Source organism: Ctenopharyngodon idella, chromosome 20 (genome assembly GCF_019924925.1).
Source record: "Ctenopharyngodon idella isolate HZGC_01 chromosome 20, HZGC01, whole genome shotgun sequence".
NCBI classification, from domain to species: Eukaryota; Metazoa; Chordata; class Actinopteri; order Cypriniformes; family Xenocyprididae; genus Ctenopharyngodon; species Ctenopharyngodon idella.
In genome coordinates, this window is record NC_067239.1 from 18628599 (window position 1) to 18653070 (window position 24472).

General features: G+C 39.3%; 1 protein-coding gene across 1 annotated transcript in view; it reads left to right on the forward strand.

Annotated features, from left to right (window-relative positions):
• Positions 1 to 24472, forward strand: part of LOC127502837 (kinesin-like protein KIF26A) — a 65488-nt gene that overhangs the window by 28810 nt on the left and 12206 nt on the right. Inside the window, exon 4 of the mRNA XM_051876241.1 lies at positions 6899 to 7062. Coding sequence (XP_051732201.1) covers positions 6899 to 7062 — 164 coding nt within the window. The remainder of the gene's footprint in view (positions 1 to 6898; positions 7063 to 24472) is intronic.

Below are 24472 nucleotides of genomic sequence, written 5' to 3' on the forward strand. Positions count from 1 at the left end.
TCAAGTACCTTTCTCAAAGAGAATAAGATGTCAACTTTTTGATTATGTCTGTCTCAATCATATGGTAGTATTCTGGCTTAATCAAACAGAATGGTAAAATGGCAAACATTATATATTATAGATGGTTTTCAGCATATGAATTGCTTTTCTACAATTTGGTTTAAGGTTATCATGGAAATCTTAATTAATTTCGCATGCTGTAAAAATGTGTGTGGCACGTCAGAAAGTCAAATTTTGTGCACAACCACAAATGTAAATACTTTATTCTTATTAATGCTCCAAATGAAACTCTTTTAATATTTCACCCTTGATATGTTTGTGTGCTGAGTGACTTAGCATTAGCCAGACATTATTATCAGGTAGATTAGCCGCTGCTTGTCTCGTATTGGCCTTCTTGGTTCTACTTGACCTTCCCGTCAGGAGATTGAGCATTAAGTCATCTTGATATGGAATGCAATTTGATGGGCATTTGGATGGCTCGCTGTGACCCCATTGTCACAGATGAGCCATTTGTCATGGCTGATGCATAGAGAGATGAATAAGATTAAAAAACTTAAGCACTGTGAATGTGAGTTACCCCTAGTTTTATGCACTTTATGAAGGACGGCAACATGTGTGAGAGTTATGTCAAAAGGACACAGATGTGATTCTGAGTTCACATCCTTTTCTTGTCAATGATAACTTAGAATGTCAAGGTTTCCATGGAAATGCAGCATTCAAGTCATAAAGTGTTGATTGGATGAGTGACCTTGCCTGCATAGTAAACAGAGAATCTGACCAGTCAGTTTCTCAATAGATAATTAGTTCTGAATATTGTTTGGTACCTGTGATCATAGGTTAAGATTTACATAGATGATTTTCATAGCAAATCATACCATAGCAATCAACACATATATAATCCCGTGCGACTTTGTAATTAGCATTATTTTATTTATTTATTTATAATCTTTTTAGTGTGAAATGGTGTGTTGTCTATAGTAACTGTTGTGGTGGTTAGTGTTCCCCTGAGCTTTATACATTTCTGCATCATAAATCTTTATAAGTTATGGATGCATGCAACTATATCAAGCTTAGCAATGTTACAACCCACTGTGAGTATAATTCTTGATGGAAGATGGGCTCCCCGCCATCATGTTTGTTGGAATGAATCACTTGTATGTTTTCTTTCTGATGACAACAAATATGCATTTGGTAGTCCTCCTGTAACACCTCTGCATAATACAGAATATTGTGGAAAAGAAAGGCAGACTGGCCCTGTGTCAAAGGAACACAATGGATGCTGTCTTCCCCCTCATCTCACAGGGTATGAAAAGCAATTAGACCTTGAAAGTCACAGCACATCCAAACCACACAGAAACACAAGGCTGTTAGCACCCTTGAGAACATTTCCACCCTTGTAGACAAAGACATTGTGCCATGAATTTCAATGCAGCTATCTTTGACAAAGTGTTTTGTCATTTTTGCATGTTTCGTTTTGTATATTTCAGCACTGTAAAGACCTATAATACACCTTTAACAAACCGTAAAGCTGTGTCGGGAAACAGGGGTGGACAGTCATATCTTTTATCCATACATCCCACTTAGTATAATATCAGCTTGGAGGGAGCCAGAGGCATCCCGCCCGTGTGTTTCTGTAGTGTAGGACGGGCCTCATCAGCTTGTCCTCAAGCCTAAGTGCCACCCGCAGCCCACTAATGGGCCTCCTCTGGCAGTCGGGCTCTTTTAAGGCCTTGAGGAGCCCTATACAAGCTTTATTTGAATGTGTGGAGGAAGCCAAAAGTGCAAATTGTCAACAGATGGGACTGCAGTCTCACCTGGGGTGAAAAAATGCCACCTGACGTCCATCTGGGATGGTTGTCTGCTAGACTGCACATGCTGCCCCGTTTTAACTTGGCAGTGGGCTCATCCTGTGAAGGACGTTAAGGGCCTCCTCTGCAGCACTCAAAAACAGCAGACCAAATTTAACAATTTAATTTCCTTTCCTGTCCTGTCCTGCAGTTGAGAATCACTCATTACTTACAGTGATTTTTAATAGTAATGTGATCTCGGTATATTTGATTTGATTTGATAGCGGGGTTTAAGGGTTTATAAATTGTTTTCGTGGCTAGCAGATTGCTGTCGTCTGACAACATTTAATAGAACCTGATAATTAATAGCGTTTCAGAGGGGCTGCTCTCTCCTGTCACCACTTGTGCTAGTGAATGCTCTATAAATGTCAAAGTTAAAGTCCAATGTGACCTCTTTGCTGTCACTGAGCTCCATCTGCTGCTGGGTTTTATTGGAACACAGCTGTGCCCATCTAACACACACTTGTGAGTCTGTGTGTGTGAGAGAGAGCAAGAAAAAAAACAATGTTGGACAGTAAACAGCTCTGTATTGAAATGTTGACTACAGGGGAAGGTCATTATGCAATTTACCTTAATTTGACATAAACTGAAATGGATTGTCATGGCTGTTATACAAAACGCAGATTTGTTGATGATTTGATGGATGAGCCTCCTTTTTTTCCACTGGCTGACATATCTGAACAAATATCCAGACACTGTTAAAGTTATTCTAAAAGCGAGCATGGCAAATAAGTTCTAACATCTTTCTGGAACACAGGTAATGCATATAAATGATATAGGCCTACTCTGAAATCGAACCAACAAGCGAAGAAAGTTAGTTGAATTGATGCATTTTTGGAGTTCAAATAGGCTTGCACTGTCAACAATGGTTTTGTGGTTCATTCCTATTTGCCTTCTTCCCAGAATGCACTTCAGAAATTATTCTAATATGCTGATTTTATGCTCAAGAAACATTTCTTCTTATTATTAATGTTGAAAACAGTTGTGCTGCTTAATATTTTTGTGGAAACTGTGATAACTTTTTTTTTTTTGAGGATTCTTTGATGAATAGAAAGTTTGAAAGGACAGCATTTATTTAAAATAGGAATCTTTTGTATCATTATAAATGTCTTTACTGTCACTTTTGATCAATTTAAAGGGTTAGTTCACCCAAAAATGAAAATAATGTAATTTATTACTCACCCTCATGTCGTTCTACACCCGTAAGACCTTTTCATCTTCGGAACACAAATTAAGATTTTTTTTATTTTTTTTATAATGTCACTGAACCTCTCAAGATCCAGAAAGGTACTCAAAACATATTTAAAACACTTCATGTGAGTACAGTGGTTCTACCTTAATATTTTAAAGCAACGAGAATACTTTTTGTGCACCAAAAAAACAAAATAACGACTTTTCAACAATATCTAGTGATAGCCAATTTCAAAACACTGCTTCGTAAGACTTTACAAATCTTTTGTTTCGAATCAGTGATTCGGATCGCATATCAAACTGCCAAACTGCTGAAATCACGTGACTTTGGCGCTCCAAACAACTGATTCGAAACAAAAAATTCATAAAGCTTCGAAGCAGTGTTTTGAAATTGGCCATTACTAGATATTGTTGAAAAGTGTTTATTTTGTTTTTTTGGCGCACAAAAAGTATTCTCGTCGCTTTATAATATTAAGGTAGAACCACTGTACTCACATGAAGTGTTTTAAATATGTTTTGAGTACCTTTCTGGATCTTGAGAAGTTTGGTGACATTGCTGGCAATAGAGGCCTCACTGAGCCATCGGATTTCATCAAAAATATCTTAATTTGTGTTCCAAAGATGAATGAAGGTCTTACGGGTGTGGAACGAAATGAGGTTGAGTAATACATGACAGAATTTTAATTTTGGGGTGAACTAACCCTTTAATGCATCCTTGCTGAATAGAAATATTAATTTCTCTTTCAAAAATAAAATCTTATTGACCCCAAACTTTTAAACTGTAATGTAAGTAAATGAATTTGATTCAAAAAGATCCACGCAAACTTGTTGCCTTAATTTTTTTATTCTTTATTCTACAGTATAATTAGTTTAAATGGACATAGCCTGTCCATTCTGATCTCAAATCGTCCCTCTTTCGGCATCCTTCTGGGTTCTAATTGTGGATCCTGACATGAGACTGTAATTACAGCTGGAGTGAAGGGAGGTAGATTAGCACACAGCCATGGTGGGTGTTTGAGATGAGTCTCTCTGGAGCAGAAGACCCTGCACATGTGTGCTAGAGATTTTTCTGTGCTCGTTATCTCAACATCAAGCTGTCAGCAGATCACAGCTACTCCAGTTTTCCCAGATTCGGTTGTACCTACTCATGCCTTCTCATTTCCTCAATTTTTTCCACTTCTATCCATGAGTACATGTGTATATGCGTGTACTGTCATGTATTACTCGTTGTCTTTTCTTGTAGTTGGAAAATTCTAATTAAAACTTAAATCACGAATGCATATGGAGAATGCTAAGATTAAGTTATTTTAGGATGTTGTGCTAGCTGCCAGATCTGTGTTAGTTCCAGGGGCATCATGCACCTATTTTTTATTATTATTATTTGAGAGGACAACAATCCTGGCCCTCTTCAGTGCCCTAGGCAAAATAACACATGACCAAAGAAATAATTTAGAAACTCATTGGTTCATCATGAGAGTTTAAGATTTGTTAGACTAGCGCTGCAGTTTTTAATTTAGCATGCCTGGGAATTCAAATCCAGTCCTAATGTAAATTTTCACTGTACACTGTATAGGTGCATTTGATCTGGACTGGAGCTACTTATTAAACTCCTCAAGAACAGTTTCTGGAGTGCCTTGCTCATGAGTACAGATTTCTAGTGTTTTTCTTCAGCATGTGAACTTTGCTGGTTTCCAGCCAAAAGCCTAACACCACTGTTTTTAAATAAAAATGATACCCATAAAGCTCAGAAGATGGGTGTTATAGCAGTTATAAAGAGAATATGGTTTTGCTATATTTATTAGTATCACTGAGAAATGGCCCCATGTATAGTTCATGGGCTGCTTGGCTGCTTTCATATTACTTGTGCATGAGTAGGCCTTGTCTTTTTGACACCAGTATTTGCTAAGTATCCTACAGGATTTCATTACTTTACTGCAGGCTGTGCTTGTAATATTATGGAATGTATTTGTAATCCTGTTAGCCAAAGACTGAGTGTAGAGAAAAAGCACACTCTTCAGCAACCTACTCTCCTCCAGACACAATCATGCCATGACAGTGTTTATCCGGTGTAAACCAGAGCAATGACACATTTAATCTACAGGGTGATAAAAGGATTATAAGTACTTTTTGTGTGTGTGTGTGTCATCATTGGAAAAAATATCATATCAAAACAAATTTTCAGTGACGTCACATATCACACTAGAACTGTGGGAGATTTGCTTCATTTTGGAACAAACCAAACTATTCAGGGTGGATATAAAACAGTTACTTGTTCAAATAGTCGGAAAAGTTGTCAAAACGTTCTTGAGGAGCAAATCTGATGCTTTGTTCTACTGCGGTCTGCTCCATAACTCCACCCATATCATGTTTGTCCCACAGAAACTTGCTTATGATGGTTCATTTGCTTTGATCATCATTGTTCTCATACTTCGCATCCTTATCTCATACCTAGTCATAGTTCACCCAAAAATGAAGAGTCTGTTGTCATTTACCTGTATGATTTTCTTCTGTGGAACATAAAAGAAGATATTTTGGAAAAATGTTGTTGTTTTTTGTGTACATTTTTTGTCCATACAGGTTTGGAATGACATGAGGGTGAGAAAAATGATAATTTTTAAACTATCCCTTTAAAGTCACCATGAAATCAAAATGAACATTTCTTATTTTTTTATGGAATATTGCAGTATTTGTTATAAATTATTCATCTGTAAACTTCATTACTTTTTTCTTTTAAGGGGACCTATAATGCCCCTTTTACATGATGTAATATAAGTCTCTGATGTCCCCAGAATGTGTCTGTGAAGTTTTAGCTCAAAATACCCCACAGATCATTTATTATAGCTTGTCAAATTTGCCCCTATTTGGGTGTGAGCAAAAACACGCCGTTTTTGTCTGTCCTTTTAAATGCAAATGAGCTGCTGCTCCCAGCTAGCTTTCCAGAAGAGGGCGGAGCTTTAGCAGCTCGTGCTTCGGTTGCTCAACAACAACAAAGCTGGAGAATCTCACGCAGCCAAAATGACGATTGTCAGTAACGGTGTTCAGCCTTACATTGTTCAAACCAAAGTCGGACACTGATGGAGAGACTCAGGAAGAAGTTACAACTTATACAATGCATCTGGATGTTTCTGAATGGTTAGTGGATAAATTTATGTAGTTGCTGTGGAGTTGATTCAACTCATCGACTAGCATGTGCCATCATGTTAATCTTTTGTGCAAATCCAGTGTTGAATTGACCCTAGTTTGTGAAGCAGTCCGGCGTAAAATGATGGCATGGCAACAATACTCTACTTCAACAACTCTTCCTCTTCTCTAAAGCAGCCCAACATGGCCTAGCCCCCTTTGTTGGGTGTTCCCGGGGGCAGGGATTATATAAATTTTAGGGTTAGTGATGTCACTAACCCAGGAAGAAGCTCGTTGTAGTCCCTACCAGCCGTTTGTTGTAGTCCTTAAACAGAGAATTCTTTAAAAGAAAATATCTCCCTTTGCAATGAAATTTGAGCTTTGTAACTTTGCAGATGTTTTTTATGCTCTAACAGTAACATCACACAATAACTAAAGTTAAAAAAGTGAAATCATAATCAACCACCCCTTTAATTCATGTGCCCTCAAAGTCTTTAGTCTAACTTCCCCTTTCTCTTGCGCCGACATCTCTTTTCTTCTCTGATGATGTGTTACTGGCGCGAGGAGGGGACAACCTGTCACTCACATGAGATCACAGCAATATTACAATTAAGTTTCACTCAGATATACGTCACAATAAAGAAGAAAAGTCTAATCGCAACTTCTGTTTTTTATGCTGACTTTAAAGGAACATTTACTACACTGTTTTGTCATTCTAATAGTGATTTATTTCCCAACAGAGTCCTACCATGGAGAAGGACAGTTTGGCAACTCTAGCCTCCAGGTCCACTCAGGCCAGTGCTGTACCCTTGGTTTCTCCATCAGGACATAAACCAACCCACCATGACCAGCCAGCCATCCCACCAGCACCTCAAACCAGCTCAGCTGCCTCATTCTTCCTCAGGTAAGCCTAAAAGCCTGTTGGGGATGTGTTTTACTCAGTGCACAGCCATCAGTTCAGCTAATCGTGCTCGGTGGATCCCAGTTTCAATGTCGTAGTCCCATAGCACCACTTCAGGCCCTTGCTCACAAGGACCCAGAATCCTCCATTGCCTCTGGCAGTCGCGTCACAGCAATGCTTTCTCAGCACCGGTGGAGACTGCAACGATGTTGAGAGCAGTCCAGCCTAATGTTGAAATGTCATCGATCAATGCTCAGGCTTAACAGTCAGAGAGAGTGCAAAATCCAAATGGCAGAGGTCTCAGAGCTGGATTGTCCATGTATCCGCAGGGATGATAGTTAATCGCAATGTAGCAGACAAATTGTTTGCCAAAATTGTTCTTGAGGATTGATGGTTTAGTGTAACATTTAGAGGACATTCTATTAGTTTAAGTGAAATGTGTGCATTGAACTCTATCTGGAAAATTGAACTTTTTTTTTTCCTATTTTAGTACAATTTTTTAATTGCAATTTAGAAACATTTTGGAAAGTTGATTTGAGAAATTTACATTTTTAATTTCAATTTCTAATTTTAAAAATATATTTTTTATTATTCTTTAAATGATCCAAAGAGCATCTCGTACTTCAGTTGAAGCAGGAACATCTGACCGTATGTACAAAGAACTTCTCATAGTCATAGTCTTTAATTTTTTTATTGGATTAGTGCAGATTTTTGCACTAATGTGTCAAAATTCTAAAACTTTGTGTTTATAAGCAGGTTTAAAATAGACTTTATATTCCCAGATTTCCAATGTGCTCTCAGTCCCCACTAAATATACATGAATATATTGACAAAAAAAATGGAGGCACATTCTTAGGTGCACAGGGGAGCATGAATAAAGAAACAGATATTCAGAATACTGTCTCTCTATTTGTCATCATTATTTTGGTCAACAAAAAGACAAAGGAACAAGGGACAGCGGCTCACCTAATAAACACAAACAGGAATTTGTTTTCATGGCCAAATGTCTGGGAATAGAATGAGATGCTTAGAGGTGTGAGACACTAATAGCTATGTGACACTGCATACAATTAGCCTATTGACAGCAGTGCTCCTCATCTCTTGCTCGCCACCTTCAGTACCACCTTCTGTAAATGACTGACAGACATCACCCCAGGGGGTTTGCATTGGCCATTAAGTAAGTCATGCCATTGATTTTAGACACTGATCACTGTATGACCTGTGCTTCTGTGCACATCATTAGGGATTACTGCTAATCTTTTCCATTTGAGTTGACCCAAATCTAGTGAATTAGTATGCACTGTCAGCAAAAGCACGTCTGTCTTTTTGATGGCCAGTGCACACAGTGGTTGATAAATAAGGTGTGTCATAAGGGAAGCTTTTGGCAGTGATTTGTGAGTATACTCAGTCAGTCCAAAATCCTGCGAAAGAAAGAATGTGCCATTATGCAAATTAGGCATGACTGACAAATAGACATTTTGAATATTGCTTAGACTGCCTGTGGCAAAATATGCATATTCATGGCAAAATGTTTTCATGCTTTCCTCAATTATACGAGTCAGAGCAGCTCAACTGTCAGGGGTAGAACTTGTGTCCTCTCCCTGGCCTTGACTTCCACCTGGAGCTCACACCTTGCACAGCGTCTTTAAAAACAAGTTGCTATGGTTGCACAGTTGTGAAAGAAAGAGAGGCAGAAAAGTGAAATAATAATGAGAAAGGAGGTGGAGAGGTGATCAGAAACATATAATTTAGGAACCCCTGTTGGTTTTTTCTTTATTGAAGGCATGTTTTGTTAAAACTGAATCAGAAAATTTATATATTCCCTTTTTCAAAGTATTAGCTCACCAATTGTTTGTACTGACAACAGAATGGGATCATAGATGATAAAAATGAACTGTACACACAAAAAACTGTAAATGTGGCTGTTGTGTCATGGATGTTGAGGAGACGAAGTTAAAAAAAAAACAGATATGGGAAAGACTGCTTAGGGGAAAAAAAATTCTGTTGCCATTTTGGGGAGGAATGACAGGATGGGATCAGCTCAGATCAACCAGTAAGTTTACATGACTATACTCCTTTAAATGGGTCGTTCTCAAAATATATCACGCGTAACTGCAGTAAAATAGCTAACGAAGACGAATGACTCAATATAAAAACAGTCTTTAATAAATCCAAACCAGGGAAACACAACCACATGAATTAGATGCCACGGAACACAGAACTGAGAAAACTGAGGGCTTAAATACACAATACACTCGTTAACATAACACACCACACCTGGATAACTCAGTCAATGACTATGGTAACAAACAAGGCAAGGAGAAGCTGGCAAACAGAATACAATGAGGACTGAATAAAAACTCAAAAGTTAACTAGACAGTGCATAACCCTGACAATAAATCCCCATCTCGGAAGGCACGTACTTGCGCCACAAAAGAGTGCAAAGGAGGGAGGAGCCATGACGTAGACCTGGGGTGCACAGATGAAACCAGGGGGACGACTGACTGAGGCGGAGACGGTGAGAAAGGGAACCAGGGCGGAGCCAAACAGCTGAAGAACCAGGGTGACGCCGAAAGTCCGGAGGGCCAAGGTGGAGCCACAGGTGGGCGCGACTGAGCGAAGGCATGGGCTTGGCAGACCAGCGGGGACACGGACCGATCGAGGACAATGGCTGAACCAGAGGGAACCAGAGGGGTGAAGGATCAAGGCAAAGCCACTGACCCGGAAGTCCGAGGTGGAGCCAGAGTGACGATAGAATACGGTGAGGTCAGAAGGACGAGAGAGCCTGGCGAAGCCTGAGGTATGACAGTCCGTGGTGGAGCCGAGGGAGCGTTGTGCCAAGGTGAAACCGCTGGGTCGGAGGGCTGAGGTGGAGTCCGGGGCTCGATGGCTAGATGTGGAGACAGGGGATCCTCTGATCAAGACTGCTAGGGTCTGGAAGACCTGAAGTGGATCAGCAGCACATGATGGAGCCAGCTGAGGAAACGCTAAGGGGTTGACAGAAACCAGCAAACCAGTTTGCTGTTGTGTCCATGTTTAAATATACTCGTTTTGCTGGTTCCGTGTTCTGTCACGTGTAGCTGCAGTAAAGTAGCGCATGAAGACAAATTACTCTTTTCCCTAAGACAGACTTTTCCCTAAACTATTCGTTCATAAATTTAGGTTTTGACTTTCATATTGTTTTGCTCATTTAAATATATTTTAATTTGTCAAGTGCCTTAAAAAAATCTATCTATCATTAGTATTATGCAAAAAATAAAAGAATGTTTGTCCATGGATTTCATGTCATTTGTGTTAAAAATGTTAAACTTTAAAAAAAAAAAAAATTAGGGAAGAATGCCTTTGAAGATCACAGTTTCTTACTATTTTCATAGTAAGAAAATGCTGTTTAAATGTTCTAAATTTCCCATGCAATGTAATTTTCAAGTTATTCATTTAGTCGGAAAGTCAACATTTTTTGAGAATGACCCATATAGAGCATACCAAATTCCTAATACGCTCCTATTGGGCCATCCAAGGCTTGTGTCTGTGCGAATCAAGGTTTTCACTGTAGCAAGAGAGCCCACTGGAGAGGCATACTGCAGCTTCAGTGACCTTTAACCCCAGTTGTTTCTCTTACAGGTATAGATCAAGGATGGTTGTTGTGACAGATTCTCTTCCTCTCATCTGTTTGAAAGTGTCAGTCTAGTAAACATGCCAGAGGGAGTGTAAGAACAGATATAGACTCACACACACATTCTCACTCACAGATTTGCCTCGGAGATTTCAGGTGTAAGGTTGTTTTTATTTTCTGATATAGCACAGCATAACCTTAAGTGAAGAGGTAAACACTCAGCTTTTGTGATGGAGGGATTTTTACACTTATCTCCTGCAATCAACAGCCCTGTGACCTTTAGGATCACGACTGGATCAGTGATATGTTTTATAGCAAACATATATATGTCATTTATTGTGTGTGATATACTTCATATCATGCATGATGCCGAATTGTGCAGAGGTGTGCAAAAAGCAAGTACCAGGAACAAGTGGGTTTTTACGACTGAAGGCCAGCTGTAATCTCGCCTTTAAAGATTTACAGATAAAAGCAGAGTGGCTTCTCCATCCCCATAGATGGGGACCGTCTCTCCCCGGCTTTGATGTCGCTTTGTGACTGAGGGGCTCTCTCATGTGCTTTTCCATGGGCTTTCATCGGCACGCTGAGTGTGTATTATCTGCTGGAGTCATGCACCGCATTATTGTCCTGCTGACTGCTGTGCTGAAATGCATAATCGTCAGGGAACAACAGAGACGACACCTGTTTGCACTGAATGAAAGTGCTCGTAATGAATGCAGGGGTTGGGAATGCATCATGTAACTGATGTGGCTGAACATGCTTTTCTGCTTTTAACAAGTTCTGTAACCTGCTTTTAACAAAAGCTTTTAGGTTTGACAATAACCTAGCTCTCTCATGTGTGCGATACTATATGCACTTTGTAGAAATGTGTCAGCTTATCATGGTTAGGAAAAGTTATAGCCTGCAAAACTTCCTAAAACAAAAGCTTATATGTAAATTTGTTGTGACGGTGCATTGAAGCTTCAACACAAAATCCAATGTAACGAGATTTACTGCAGCATAGCAGTATAAATACAAAGCGTCTGTGGTACGAACTGACATTGTTTACTACTAGTCTCCGTGCTTCTTATTCTCTCTGTTTTGTTTATCACTTTGCATTATGCTTATCTTCTGTTTTTTTTTTTTTTTTTTTTTTTTTGAGCCGTGAACTTTCAATAACCTTTCAAAAAGTGTATGAGAATAACATGTCTTGCATGTACAGTAAGAGTATTTTTGTTTTATATTGATTGTGTTTATTGTGTTTATTATTATGTGGACTAAGCACTTTTTATTTATGTTAATATTAAATATTAATATTTATTAACTTCTCTTTGAACTTTTCAACAATATAAAAAAATAACAAATAGCAAATTTTTCATTTTTTATTTCATTTTTTTCATGCATAGTTTTGGCTAATTTGGCTAGCTTCTTCCAAGTGACATGAATTAACATTAAAATAATGTAATATTGTGGCCTTTGACATTAATAGCCAAAAGGTATGGGAAGAGTTTTCACCTTCATTTTAAAGGTTGATAAGCCTATTTAATTTACAACCCTAATGATGCTTGATGATATGCTTAGTTGTACTTTATTATTAGCATTTAGCATAGATAACATTTAGCATTTAGCATTACTTTTATGAATTCATCTAGACACCTCATTCTTGTCTCTCATCCTGTTACTGATGATGAGGACGTATTGTATAGCGTATCAGTGTGCAGGTCATGTGGCAGCTTTTGTTCCTCAGGTTGAGTGTGTTTTGTTGTTATTTTCATGGCATACAGCCATGTCCCTGGTCTGGCTGACTGTGGTGATTATTCTGGGCCAAAGTTTCAGTCCGTGACCCAGTTTGTTTGCAGAGAGATGGAGCTGAATAAGTAATTTTAAAAGTCTGATGAGAAAGAGCTTGTATTCTCTCTCTATTTCCCCCCATCACTCTATTTTTGTTTCTCATTCGCTCATTTCTCTCTACAATCACTCCTTGTCATCCTTGTTCTTCCAGCCTTGTTTTGTCTTGCTCCCTCACTCCTTCCTCAACCCTCGTTCCAGTGCAGTAAGTAGCTCATGACATGAAGTCTGTTTAAAATGCTATTTACAGAGAGAATATTCTCAGGTGCTTTGAGCACCAACGCTGCCTGTCAGCGCTGTACTCACACAGGTGTGCGTGTGTGTGTGTGTGTGTGTGTGTGTGTGTGTGTGTGTATGTGTGTGCGTGTGTTTATTTGTATGTAAAGGCATGTGGTAATTAAACATCAGTCTACGAGTGTGTGGAACAATGACACTCAGGAAACAGCTGACAGAGAGAGAGAGAGGTAGAGAGAGAGAGAGAGAGAGAGAGAGAGAGAGAGAGAGAGAGGCCTAGAAACTTCAGATTAAGCAAAAGTAGAAACATCTCAACACAAACTGTAACTGTGAAAGTGAGAGAAAGAGGAAAAGAAAGAGAATATATTGCTTACACAAATGCAGCAAAGCTATTTTTTTCCAGGTCAGCTCTTAAAGGGCAAAACAGTATTGAAAGGGAAAGTATTTCAAGAATCATAAAGATAATGCTATGAATTATTACTTTCCTGTACTTCACCAAGTAGAGTTTAATTTTATTTAAAGGTACACTACCTGTAATTTTTCCTCATACAAAAAAGTTTGACACATAGAAATGAATAATACTTTTAAAAAATATGTTTAAAATCATGTAACTCACATGAGATGAAGGCTCAAACCATATCAGTAGCCTAATAAAAGGTGTTTTGTTTTGATGGCGCAGGGCGCCGCATGGGGGCGGCCATTTTGAGATCACGTGGCAAATCGATTCTGTTTTAGTTTATATGGACGGAAACCGTCAGTTTCACAGTATGTATATAAAGGTAAACACATTCTTAAGAAATCAAATTAGATCTTAAATAACTAAATTAAGAAGTACTGATATTTTTGTTGTCTAAAACTAGCAGTACTCAATATGTGTCAGTTTAGTTTGCAGACTATGACTCAATTTTTTCAAAATTCACCCTCATGTTGTTCCAAATCTGTTTGTCTTTCTTTCTCCTGTGGAACATAAAAGAAGATATTTAAAGGATGTCTCAACTGTTTTTGTTCACACAATGTAAGTCAATGGGGTACAAAAAAACGTAACTTTCATTAAATGGACAAAAAAAAAAAAAGAATGTATTTTTTTGTGTTTCACAGAAGAAAGTCAACATAAGGGGGAGTAAATTTTCATTTTTCGGTGATCTATCCCTTAAAAAAAAACACAACCAGTCTGGCCTTATTCAGGTCTCTCTTTTTTATTTTTCAAATCTAATAATTATTTTATTTTTTTTGTCTCACTCTTTGTAATTCATTATCTGTCTCTCCACTTTTTATGCCCTCTAATGATTTTGAGGCATCCTCTTAATCCTGCCTCTCTCATTTCACACCTCATGCCATCATAGATGAATGCTAATAAGATCACTGGAGATTACCTGCTTTTCATTTTTAACCACCTCTTTTTTGCATTTTGACCTTCTTTCAAGAGTTTTTTTTTCATGCATACAGTAGCTATTCATTGTCATTCAAAAGGGTAGAAAAAGAGGGGAGGAAAAACAATAAAGGACACATGGCAGGCAGATATTGACAGAGTCGATCCTTGAGTCTCTGAGCTGGACTATTTGATGTTTTCCAGTCGGGCAGTATTCCTTTGAAAATGAAAAGGGGCTGTGCCTCCACCCCACTGACTGAACTCCCCCTTCTCCATATTATGTCTAAGGGGGAAACGGGGGGATTCAGGGTTTCGATCAGTAAAGCTGCCATGTCCTTGAAGCAGCTGAGCCCCGGTAGCTCCTGATGTCTCCAACTGCTCAACCTGTTGTTGGCCACAATATTGAACGTGAATGTTTGATTGGAATCGGTTCCTAGTGGCTTCTACTTCATCTTTTTATTGTATTCATCCTCTGCCAGCAAACAGAATCAGAATATGTTCTGCCAGGCTGAATCAAAATGAGTGTGTGCTAATAGTCGCCAACAAACTCAGATGTGCTAGCATGCTGTTAAAGAGCTGCCTCATAATTTGTGGAGGTAATGCCCCCTGGCACTACATGACAAAGGCTCTCGTGTACCTCAGGGCAAGGTCGCAGTGCACAATTCTTGAAACAGAAGTCAATAATGACGGGAGCTCAAAGCAGCTGCCATACAACATTAAGACAAAGAACTGAACGAGTGAGAACATGGCGGCTCAGCAGGTAACACAGGTGTCGGGAAGAAGTAGAAGGTGTTGAGTGATGTCGTGGTGTTTTGGGTACACCATTTAGATTTCACAGCAATTATTGAGCCCCAGTGCCCTTTAAGCTGATCTTTTTCTAGCCATAGGCATTGAAGCCTCTCAATGGTGTGTCATATATGAATCAGTGGCTTCATGCTGATTCTAACCAAGGGAATATAGTCGAAATGAAAGAGACCCTGCATGCCATGACTGAAGAGGAGGACTTCGTATTCATAATTTAAGAGATTGAGTATATTCGCTAAGATTTAAAGGAAAGAAACGGCATAGCGGATTAGCCTTGTTCAGTCACATATGCATTGTGAGGGAATACCAAACACTGTGCAGAATTATGTTGAATAACAATGCCACCAACATATTGTACATTGTAGGACACGAAGACTTAGAGATACCATGTGCATGCTTGTTTTCCTGTTTTTTTATTTATTTATTTATTTATTTTTATTTTTAATTTATGTTTGGCAACACTTTAATAAGGTCTCATTTGCTAACATTAGTTAACATTAACTTAGAGTGAACAGCATTTATTAATCTTTGTTCATATTCATTTTTATCAACATTTACTAATGCATTTAAAATCAAAATCACATTATACACCGATCAGGCAAAACATTATGAACACTGACAGGTGAAGTGAATAACACTGATTATCTCTTCATCACGGCACCTGTTAGTGGGTGGGGTATATTAGGCAGCATGTGAGCATTTTATCTTCAAAGTTGATGTGTTAGAGGCAGGAAAAATGGGCAAGCGTAAGCTAGACGGCTAGACGACTGGGTCAGAGCATCTCCAAAACTGCAGCTCTTCTGGGGTGTTCCCGGTCTGCAGTGGTCAGTATCTATGAAAAGTGGTCCAAGGAAAGAACAGTGGTGAACCAGCACGTGCACGTGGGGAGCGAAGGCTGGCCCATGTGGTCCGATCCAACAGACGAGCTACTGTAGCTGAAATTGCTCAAGAAGTTAATGCTGGTTCTGATAGAAAGGTGTCAGAATACACAGTGCATCGCAGTTTGTTGCATATGAGGCTGCAAAGCTGCAGACCAGTCAGGGTGCCCTTGCTTACGCCTGACCACCACCGAAAGCGCCAACAGTGAGCATGTGAGCATCAGAACTGGACCACAGAGCAATAGAAGAAGGTGGCCTGGTCTGATTTCTTTTACATCACGTGGATGGGCGGGTATGTGTGCGTCGCTTACCTGGGGAACACATGGCACCAGGATGCACTATGGAAAGAAGTCAAGCCGGCAGAGGCAGTGTGATGCTTTGGGCAATGTTCTGCTGGGAAACTTTGGGTCCTGCCATCCATGTGGATGTTACTTTGACACGTACCACCTATCTAAGCATTGTTGCAGACCATGTACACCTTTTCAAGGAAACGGTATTCCCTGGTGGCTGTGGCCTTTTTCAGCAGGATAATGCGCACTGTCACAAAGCAAAAATGGTTCAGGAATGGTTTGAGGAGCACAACAATGAGTCTGAGGTGTTGGCTTGGCCTCCAAAGATCTCAATCCAGTCAAGCATCTGTGGGATGTGCTGAACAAACAAGTCCGATCCATGGAGGCCCCACCTCGCAACTTACAGGACTTAAAGGATCTGATGCCAACATCTTGGTGCCAGATACCACAGCACACCTTCAGAGGTTTAGTGGAGTCCATGCCTCGACGGGTCAGCTCCGGTCAACTTTGCTGGAGGTCTTCAGCAGTGATCTTCAGTTTAACAGCAGCTTTTCAGTCCATATAGAGACAACTGGCCAAATTCTCGCAGATATTTGAAACTTCTTTCCAATGTCGACTTGCCTTAAATTGATTCAGTGTGGAAATTTGTCAGACATATTTCTATCATGACAACTCTCTGAAGATTTTTAGCATGGTAATGGATATGACAATGTTAATGTATTTGGTCTTGGCGGAATAGATCTGCTACGCTGCTGCTGTTTATTATTGATGTTATTGTAGATTATTGCTACTTCTGCAGAGCAAGAACAGGGACTTTCTACAGCCAATACATACACCAATGTGCTGCTGTGAGCATGTAAGATATACTGCTTCTGCACAAATAGCAGATATAAAATTACCTGTAGCAGATCTATACAGGTGGAGCTGGGGAACTCTGAAAGCGTTCTGCAAACTGCTATGGTGAACACTAACCAGCTATTTAAATGTTAAGCAGCAAGCTCATTGGCTGCAGATGTGACAGGAACCAATCAGTTTGTGCCATGTAGTTAACGATGTAAATATCATCAAGTTGTGTTAAGGACCCGGCCTGCGCCATCTAAAGTTTCACGACAGAACTTGATATTTAAAATATAACTCATAGCAAAAAGCTTGATACTGCCATATTGAGGGTCAACATAGTTTTGGGTCAAAGACTTCTTGCCTATTCATCTTTTTCAGCTGCAGAAATCTCTGACTGCATGACACAAGTGAGGACAGCTCTGATTTTTCAGTGGTCAGAGTTTTAGATTGATCTGCTGCCATGGTTTGCTTAGGATTTTCTTTAACAGTTGACTGATGCAAGGAGACTGAAGCAAAGAAAATAAGGGAGAGGAATGAAGTGGGGGAATTAAGGATGTATTATACGTCTAGTCACATAATGAGCTTCAAGATATAGGTTGCAAGGGGATTAGAGAGGTTGGTGACAAATTGTCCTTAAGTAATCTAAAGGCTGTCTCAGCTAATGACCAGGCTGCAAAGTTGGCTCTTGCTTGCAATGATGAGACTCCAGTGGGCAAGATGCCACTTGTCAGCATGAAATCAAAATTGACCTTATTTTAATGCATGTACACTACTGTTCAAAAGTTGTTTTTAACACTGATAACAATAAGAAATTATTCTTGAACACCAAATCAGCATATTCAAATGATTTCTAAAGGGTTAATCTTTTTTTTTTTTTTTTGCCTTTTAAATATACACTGCCCCCCACAAAAAGTCGCTGTTTGGATTTTAATAGGCAAATACTTAAGAGTCTATGGATGGATCATTATTACAGTGATTATTATTTTTCTAGCATGTTATATGTTTGGCAACGGTTCTTTTAACCCTTAAAGATGGAGTGTGTAGCTTTTCATTTCTTAAACAACCATGTATTAAGATGTATCATGGCCATATTCCAGGATGACAATGTCAAGATTCATCAGGCTCAAACTGTGAAAGAATTGTTGGGAGGGAGCATTAAGAATCATTTTCACACATGAATTGGCACTGACCTTAACCTCAGTGTAAGTTTTTGGGATGTGCTAGAGGAGACTTTACAGAGTGCTCACCTCTTGCATTGTCAATACAAGATCTTGACCAAAAAAATGATGCACCTCTCGATGGAAATAAATGTTGTGATGTTATTTCCATTAAGAGGTGCATAAATTTTTGGTCAAGATCTTGTATGGACAATGCAAGAGGTGAGCACTCTGTAAAGTCTCCTCCAGCACATCCCAAAAACTTTCAATAAAATTAAGGTCTGAACTCAGAGGTGCCAATTCATGTGTGAAAATGATTCTTCATGCTCTCTGAACCATTCTTTCACAATTTAAACCCTGGTGAATCTTGACATCATCATCCTGGAATATGGCCATGATGTGTCTTCCCACATGGTTGTTTAAGAAATGAAAAGCTACACACTCCATCTTTAAGGGTTAAAAGAACCGTTGCCAAACATATAACATGCTAAAAACATAATAATCACTGTAATAATGATCCATTCATAGATTCTTATTTGCCTATTAAAATCCAAACAGTAACTTTTTTTTTTTTTTTTTTTGGCCAGGCTGTGTACTTCTTTAAAAGCATCTAAATCAAATTATATTAATAAAATGGGCTGCAGTTGACATTTAAACATTTTGTCACATCTTTGTTGCTTTTTAAAAGACAAGACAAAAACGCTGGATTTTGAATCCTTTTTAAAACTCAAAAACTGGAAAGATCAATACTTTTTTGGAGAGATTCGAGTTTGGAGAGACAAAAAGAAACAAACTCTCACCCACCTGCAAACAGAGTTATCTGAGTTTATTGCATTGTCAGCTTGACCAATGGCCATATTACATATTGTTGAGGGAATGGTGACTCAGAGCAGGTGAATCTACTATTGGACAAAGCTATCAGACTAAGTCCTGCAAGGCTATATGTCATACTTTCTGCTGGAACAGAACATCTCTCTTCTTTCATTCCACCTCATTCACCAATTCATCATCCCAAACACACCCACAAACATAAATATTACATGTTAATTGGCACTCTTCTTTTCCCCAAGCACCTAAAGGCTGGGTCTGCATAGTTAATAGTTAACAGCATTGTTTTCTGACTATTAGTGAAGCAGTGGAGGTCTGTAGCTTTGCTTGCGGGCTAATGTCCTCATTAACATCTCGCAGCACACCTGTTTGTTTTATCTTGCGCCATTGATTTATCCATCAGTGCTGCCATCCATCCATCTAACCAGCCCTTATTTGTATTCTGCTAATCACCATCCTAAAAGGAACAGTTACCCAAAAACGACAATTCAGTCACCCTCATTTCATTCCAAACCTGTATGATTTTTTTTCTTCTTCAGTGTTTTGTTTTGTTTGTCCATACAATGAAAGTCAATGGGGTTCAATGTTGTTTTGCTTTCACTGTATGGCAAAAACAAATTTAGAAGTACAAATTAGATGACAGATTTTCACACAATTGTCAGAATATCATCTGTAATAGGTTTCATCTTCATCTTTGCTCTCTTTTTGTTATGTTAATAGTAGGAAACGGATTGACATGTGTAAGAGCAGGAAGACACTTATTATACTGTTTCCTTGCTTCTGTTTCACACACACTAACTCAGTCTCTTTGAAGTCCAGCAGAATGAGGAAAGGGGGCTCCTCAGCACTCATGAAGTATTCATGCCAGTGTGTGTGAAAGTGCATGCTTTGCACGTCAGCGAAGTGTGTTCGTGTGATTGAAAGAGAGAATGTGTGTGTGCGTGCGCAGACAAGTGTGTGTGGAGCATGCTGCCTATCAGTGGCGCTTTGCACAGCAGCTGTGTACTGACACTGTGTCTGGGAGGGGAATGGAAAGGGGGCTGGGCTGAGGAGAGGAGAGGGAGAGAGCGAGTGCAGCAAAGCGAGAGGGAGAAGGTGAGAGCGACTCACCAGATTGAGGGAGAGACGCGGAGAGTAGACGGAGAGGACCGTTGGACTTCTGCCAGGGTTTCCCAGCAACAGCAGAAGCAGGAATCGACTCTTTTTTTCCCCTCATCCCAGGGGATTTGCCTTTTCCACTGTCTTCCCTGGGAGTTCTGTCAATGGGCTAGTGGCAGAGAGGAAAGCAAAAGCGCGGAGGAAAGGAGCGCAGCAGAGAGGGATGATGTGCCCCCGCCCAGCCTCGATGCAGAGGTGAAGAAGTGAGGGCTACCTTGGAGGGAAGTGGAAAAGAAAGATGAAAAGTTGATTGCAGTTTTGGGTTACAAACACATCAATTTTCAACAGGTGAACGGAAGAGCTAAACTTTGAGAAGTCAACCATTGGTGACGTGCTCTGTGGAAGTACAACGTGGCGGAAAATGCTTCACTGCAGGAGCACTGCTTACCCGTCCGTTCTGCAGAAAACTTTTGGGGGTCATCATGAGCGTTTCTGACATCTGCTTCTTGCCTCTCGGATCTCGTCGCACCTGTATCCACTTCCTCGTCTGGGAATTTGCATGAAGTGGACCCCTGATGACAGTGACAGTAATCACATCGCCCCGTCCTCCAGCAGACACCTCTAGCCCCCCATCTCCAGCACGCCTTCCGCACCCGCCCCGCCTTGCTCTCACACGTGCCGGGAGCCGTGGAGTGCTCTTACCGGGGTCTGGAATGAACAAGTTAAAAAGCTGCTTTTCTCACTGCTGTGCTGATATGACCTCTGAACTGAGATAATGGATTGGAGAGAACTGTAAGTATAGTGGACCCTTTTGAGTTGCTCATTTACCATTACATGTTTTTTTCTATAGGGTATGTGCAGTTTAACTGGTGTTTGCAGCCCAAGAATGTGGGTTTGATTCCCAGGGTTTCTTTCAATAAAATGTAAATTCTGTCCATATTTATTCACCCTCAAGTCTTTTTAAACCTGTATGCCCTTCTGTCTTCTGAAAAACACAAAATAATATATTTTTTAAGAATATTTCAATTGCTTTTGTCCATACCAAATCAACACTGAACCTCACTGATTTTCACTGTATTGCCAAAACAACACTGAGATATTTTTCAAAGTTTTTTTTCTTCTTTTGTTTGATTCTATAAAAGAAAGGAATTCATATAGGTTTGAAATGACATGAGGGTGAGTAAGTTATGATAGAAATTTCATTTTTGCTCCGCTCCATTGTTCAACACCTAAGTATGCATCATTAAGGTTGTAAAAGTGCTTTAGTAACCACAGTGCATTGGTTTGCTCTCAGTTGCAACCCTAAAACATCACCTGCAGTAATAGCAAATCGAGAGGGAGACTGCTCACTGCAGGGCAGGGAAGGGAGATTTAACAGGTGGGTGCATCTGGAAAAAGCTCAGCCTAGCGTATCGGAGCTCACTCTACCATGCTGCTTTTCTCCCACTCTGGTCACTCACCTCTGTTCGCTCCTGACTGATATCTCAATCTTTTGTGTGTGTGACTGTGTTGTGCTTCATAAGACGCTTGTAAAGCATTTGTCGTGCAGCCAGACGCTGTGAATGCGGCTCTCTGCCCTACATGTGGGCGTGGGTTTCCTCTTTATGTTAGAAGATGCGCTGTATGTGTGTGTAAAAAGGTGAGGTGTGTGGAGGAGGAGGAGGCAAAAAAGAGGCTTTGTCTCCATAGGTGGGTTTAATTTTAATAAAACCCTCCTCCTCTCACTCAAGTATTTTTTTCCAACCTCTTATGCCCCCTATTAGGAGCTCTCTTTTTTTATTCTCAGTCTCTCTGCCTCATTCACACCCAGGGTCCAAAATTAACACTCAACAAGTGCCAAATGAGAATAAAAATGGCTTTGGTGAGAAAGTAAAATGCCCTGCTGGTTACTTTATATTGTTTGTTTGTTTGCTTGTTTGTTTATTTATCCTACTGGCCATTCAGAACATATTATGTTTGTATAATTTATAATATATGTGACCCTGGACCACAAAACCAGTCATAAGGGTCAATTTTTTGAAATTGAGATTTATACATCATCTGAAAGCTGAATAAATAAGCTAGTATGTCATACTAATGTATGCTTGTGTAAATGTTTAACAATTATATGAAATATTCAGTAGCTGTACTTTTTCATGCCTTTGTTAGGATAGGACAATATTTGGTCGAGATACAACTATTTGAAAATCTGGAATCTGAGAGTGCAAAAAAATCAAAATATTGAGAAAACCGCCTTAGCAATGCATATCCACTCACAAAAATACATTTTTGATATATTTACGGTAGAAAATGTACAAAATTTCTTCATGGAACATGATCTTTACTTAATATCCTAATGATTTTTGGCATAAAAGCAAAAAAAATAATAATTTTGACCCATACAATGTATTGTTGGCTATTGCTACAAATATACCCGTGCGACTTATGACTGGTTTTGTGGTCCAGGGTCACATATTATGTTGTTATATTATGATTTATTTTGCATTGTTATTATTAAAAAATTGTTATGTTCATTTCTATATTAGTAATAATTTTATTTATATATGGAGAGGCTGGTAAGACATATTTATTGGCATTAAATTTTCTCAATTTAACCAAAAATTCTAATTTAATAGTGTTTCCATATTTAAACATACACATGGTGATGATGCTCAGTGCTAATTTCTTTCTGTAATTTGTGTGTGTTTGCACACACATCCACTCACACCTTTTAATGCATAGCACATACACATTTCCTGTGGGGGCCTCCTCTTGTGTCCTTCATGGAGACTGTAATTACACAGTGTTCTCTGTGATTTTTCACCCCTGAAGAGGCTGTGCTGAAGGAGTTGGAGGGAGTGAGAGAAAGGAAGAGTGAGGCATTTAATGAGCTCAATCTTTTCTACTCAAGCCCTTCAGCCTCATGCTAACAGGCATAGAGACATGAATGTGAGCTGGATAACACACAGAGCTTTAGATAGCCTGCACCTTTTTACCATTACAACATATGTATGACCAAAAGCATGTGGACAGCCTAACACCACACCAATATGTGCTTGTTGAACACTTATTTTTCATTATTGTGTACTTCTTAAAAGGTTCTGCTCCTCTGGGGAGGTTCTTAAGAATGCCATTGGTATAACATTAAGATTTGACTTAATTGGAAAGCCAAACCAGGAGTCTCCATATACTTTAGGCTATGTAGCTAATTATAATTACTTTAGCCTAACCATAACCCTAAAATAAAATATTTAGCATTTTTAGAAATAACAAAGACATTATGTCTTTATAAACCATTAACTGTATGAGTTGTTGTTGTTTTTTCTTCTTCAAATTTTAACTACCAGTTGTCAGCAATCTTGTGCCCATACGTATTCTGTAGCTAGATGAGGAACATTTTGTCTTTTCTTTTAAGACTTTAAGTTTTTCTCTGTGGCTTTCTGCATCCCACTCTTTATTGACTTTTCACATTAGCACATTTACAGTGCCCTTCAGTAATTTTAGCACCCTTAGTAAATATGAGCAAAGGTGGCTGTGAAAATAAATCTGCATTGTTTATCCTTTTGATCTTTTATTTAAAAAAAATCACAAAATTCTAACCTTTCATTGAAGGACAACAATTGAAAGTGGGGGGAAAATCTCATTATGAAATAAAATTTTTTTCTCTAGTTCACGTTGGCCACAATTATTGGCACCCAATTATTGCAACGTCCTTTTCCCAAGATAACAGCTCTGAATCATCTTCTATAATGCCTGATGAGTTTGGAGAACACCTGAGAAGAAATCAGAGACCATTCCTTCATGTAGAATCTCTCCAGATCCTTCAGATTCCCAGCTCCATGTTAGTGGTGCTTCTCTTCAGTTCATTCCACTCATTTTCTTTAGGGTTCAGGTCAGGGAACTGGGACGGTCATGGCAGAAGCTTCATTTTGTGCTCAGTGACACATTTTTGTTTTGATTTTGATGTTTGTTTTGGATCATTGTCCTGACTGAAGATCGAACCACAGCCCATTATAAGATTTCTAGCAGAAGCGGTCAGGTTTTGATTTTTTATCTGTTGGTATTAGACAGAATCCATGATGCCATGTATCTGAACAAGATGTTCAGGACCTCCAGCAACAAAATAGGCCCACAGCATTAAAGATCCAGCAGTATATTTAACCGTGGGCATGGGGTACTTTTTATCCCTGTTTGCACCAAACCCTTCTGGTGGGTTTGTTGCCAAAAAGCTCTTTTTTTAGTTTCATCTGAACATAGAAGCCGGTCCCATTTGAAGTTCCAGTCGTGTCTGACAACTGAACATGCTGGAGATTGTTTTTGGGGATGTAGGTGCTGTTTGATCATTTTTTTTAGGCTTTCTGAGACTCAAGACTCTACTAAGACTCTACTCTACTAGACTCTCTGCAATTCTCCAGCTGTGACCCTTGGAGAGTCTTTGTCCACTCAAACTCTCCTCCTCACCATGCATTAGGATGATTTAGACACACATCCTCTTC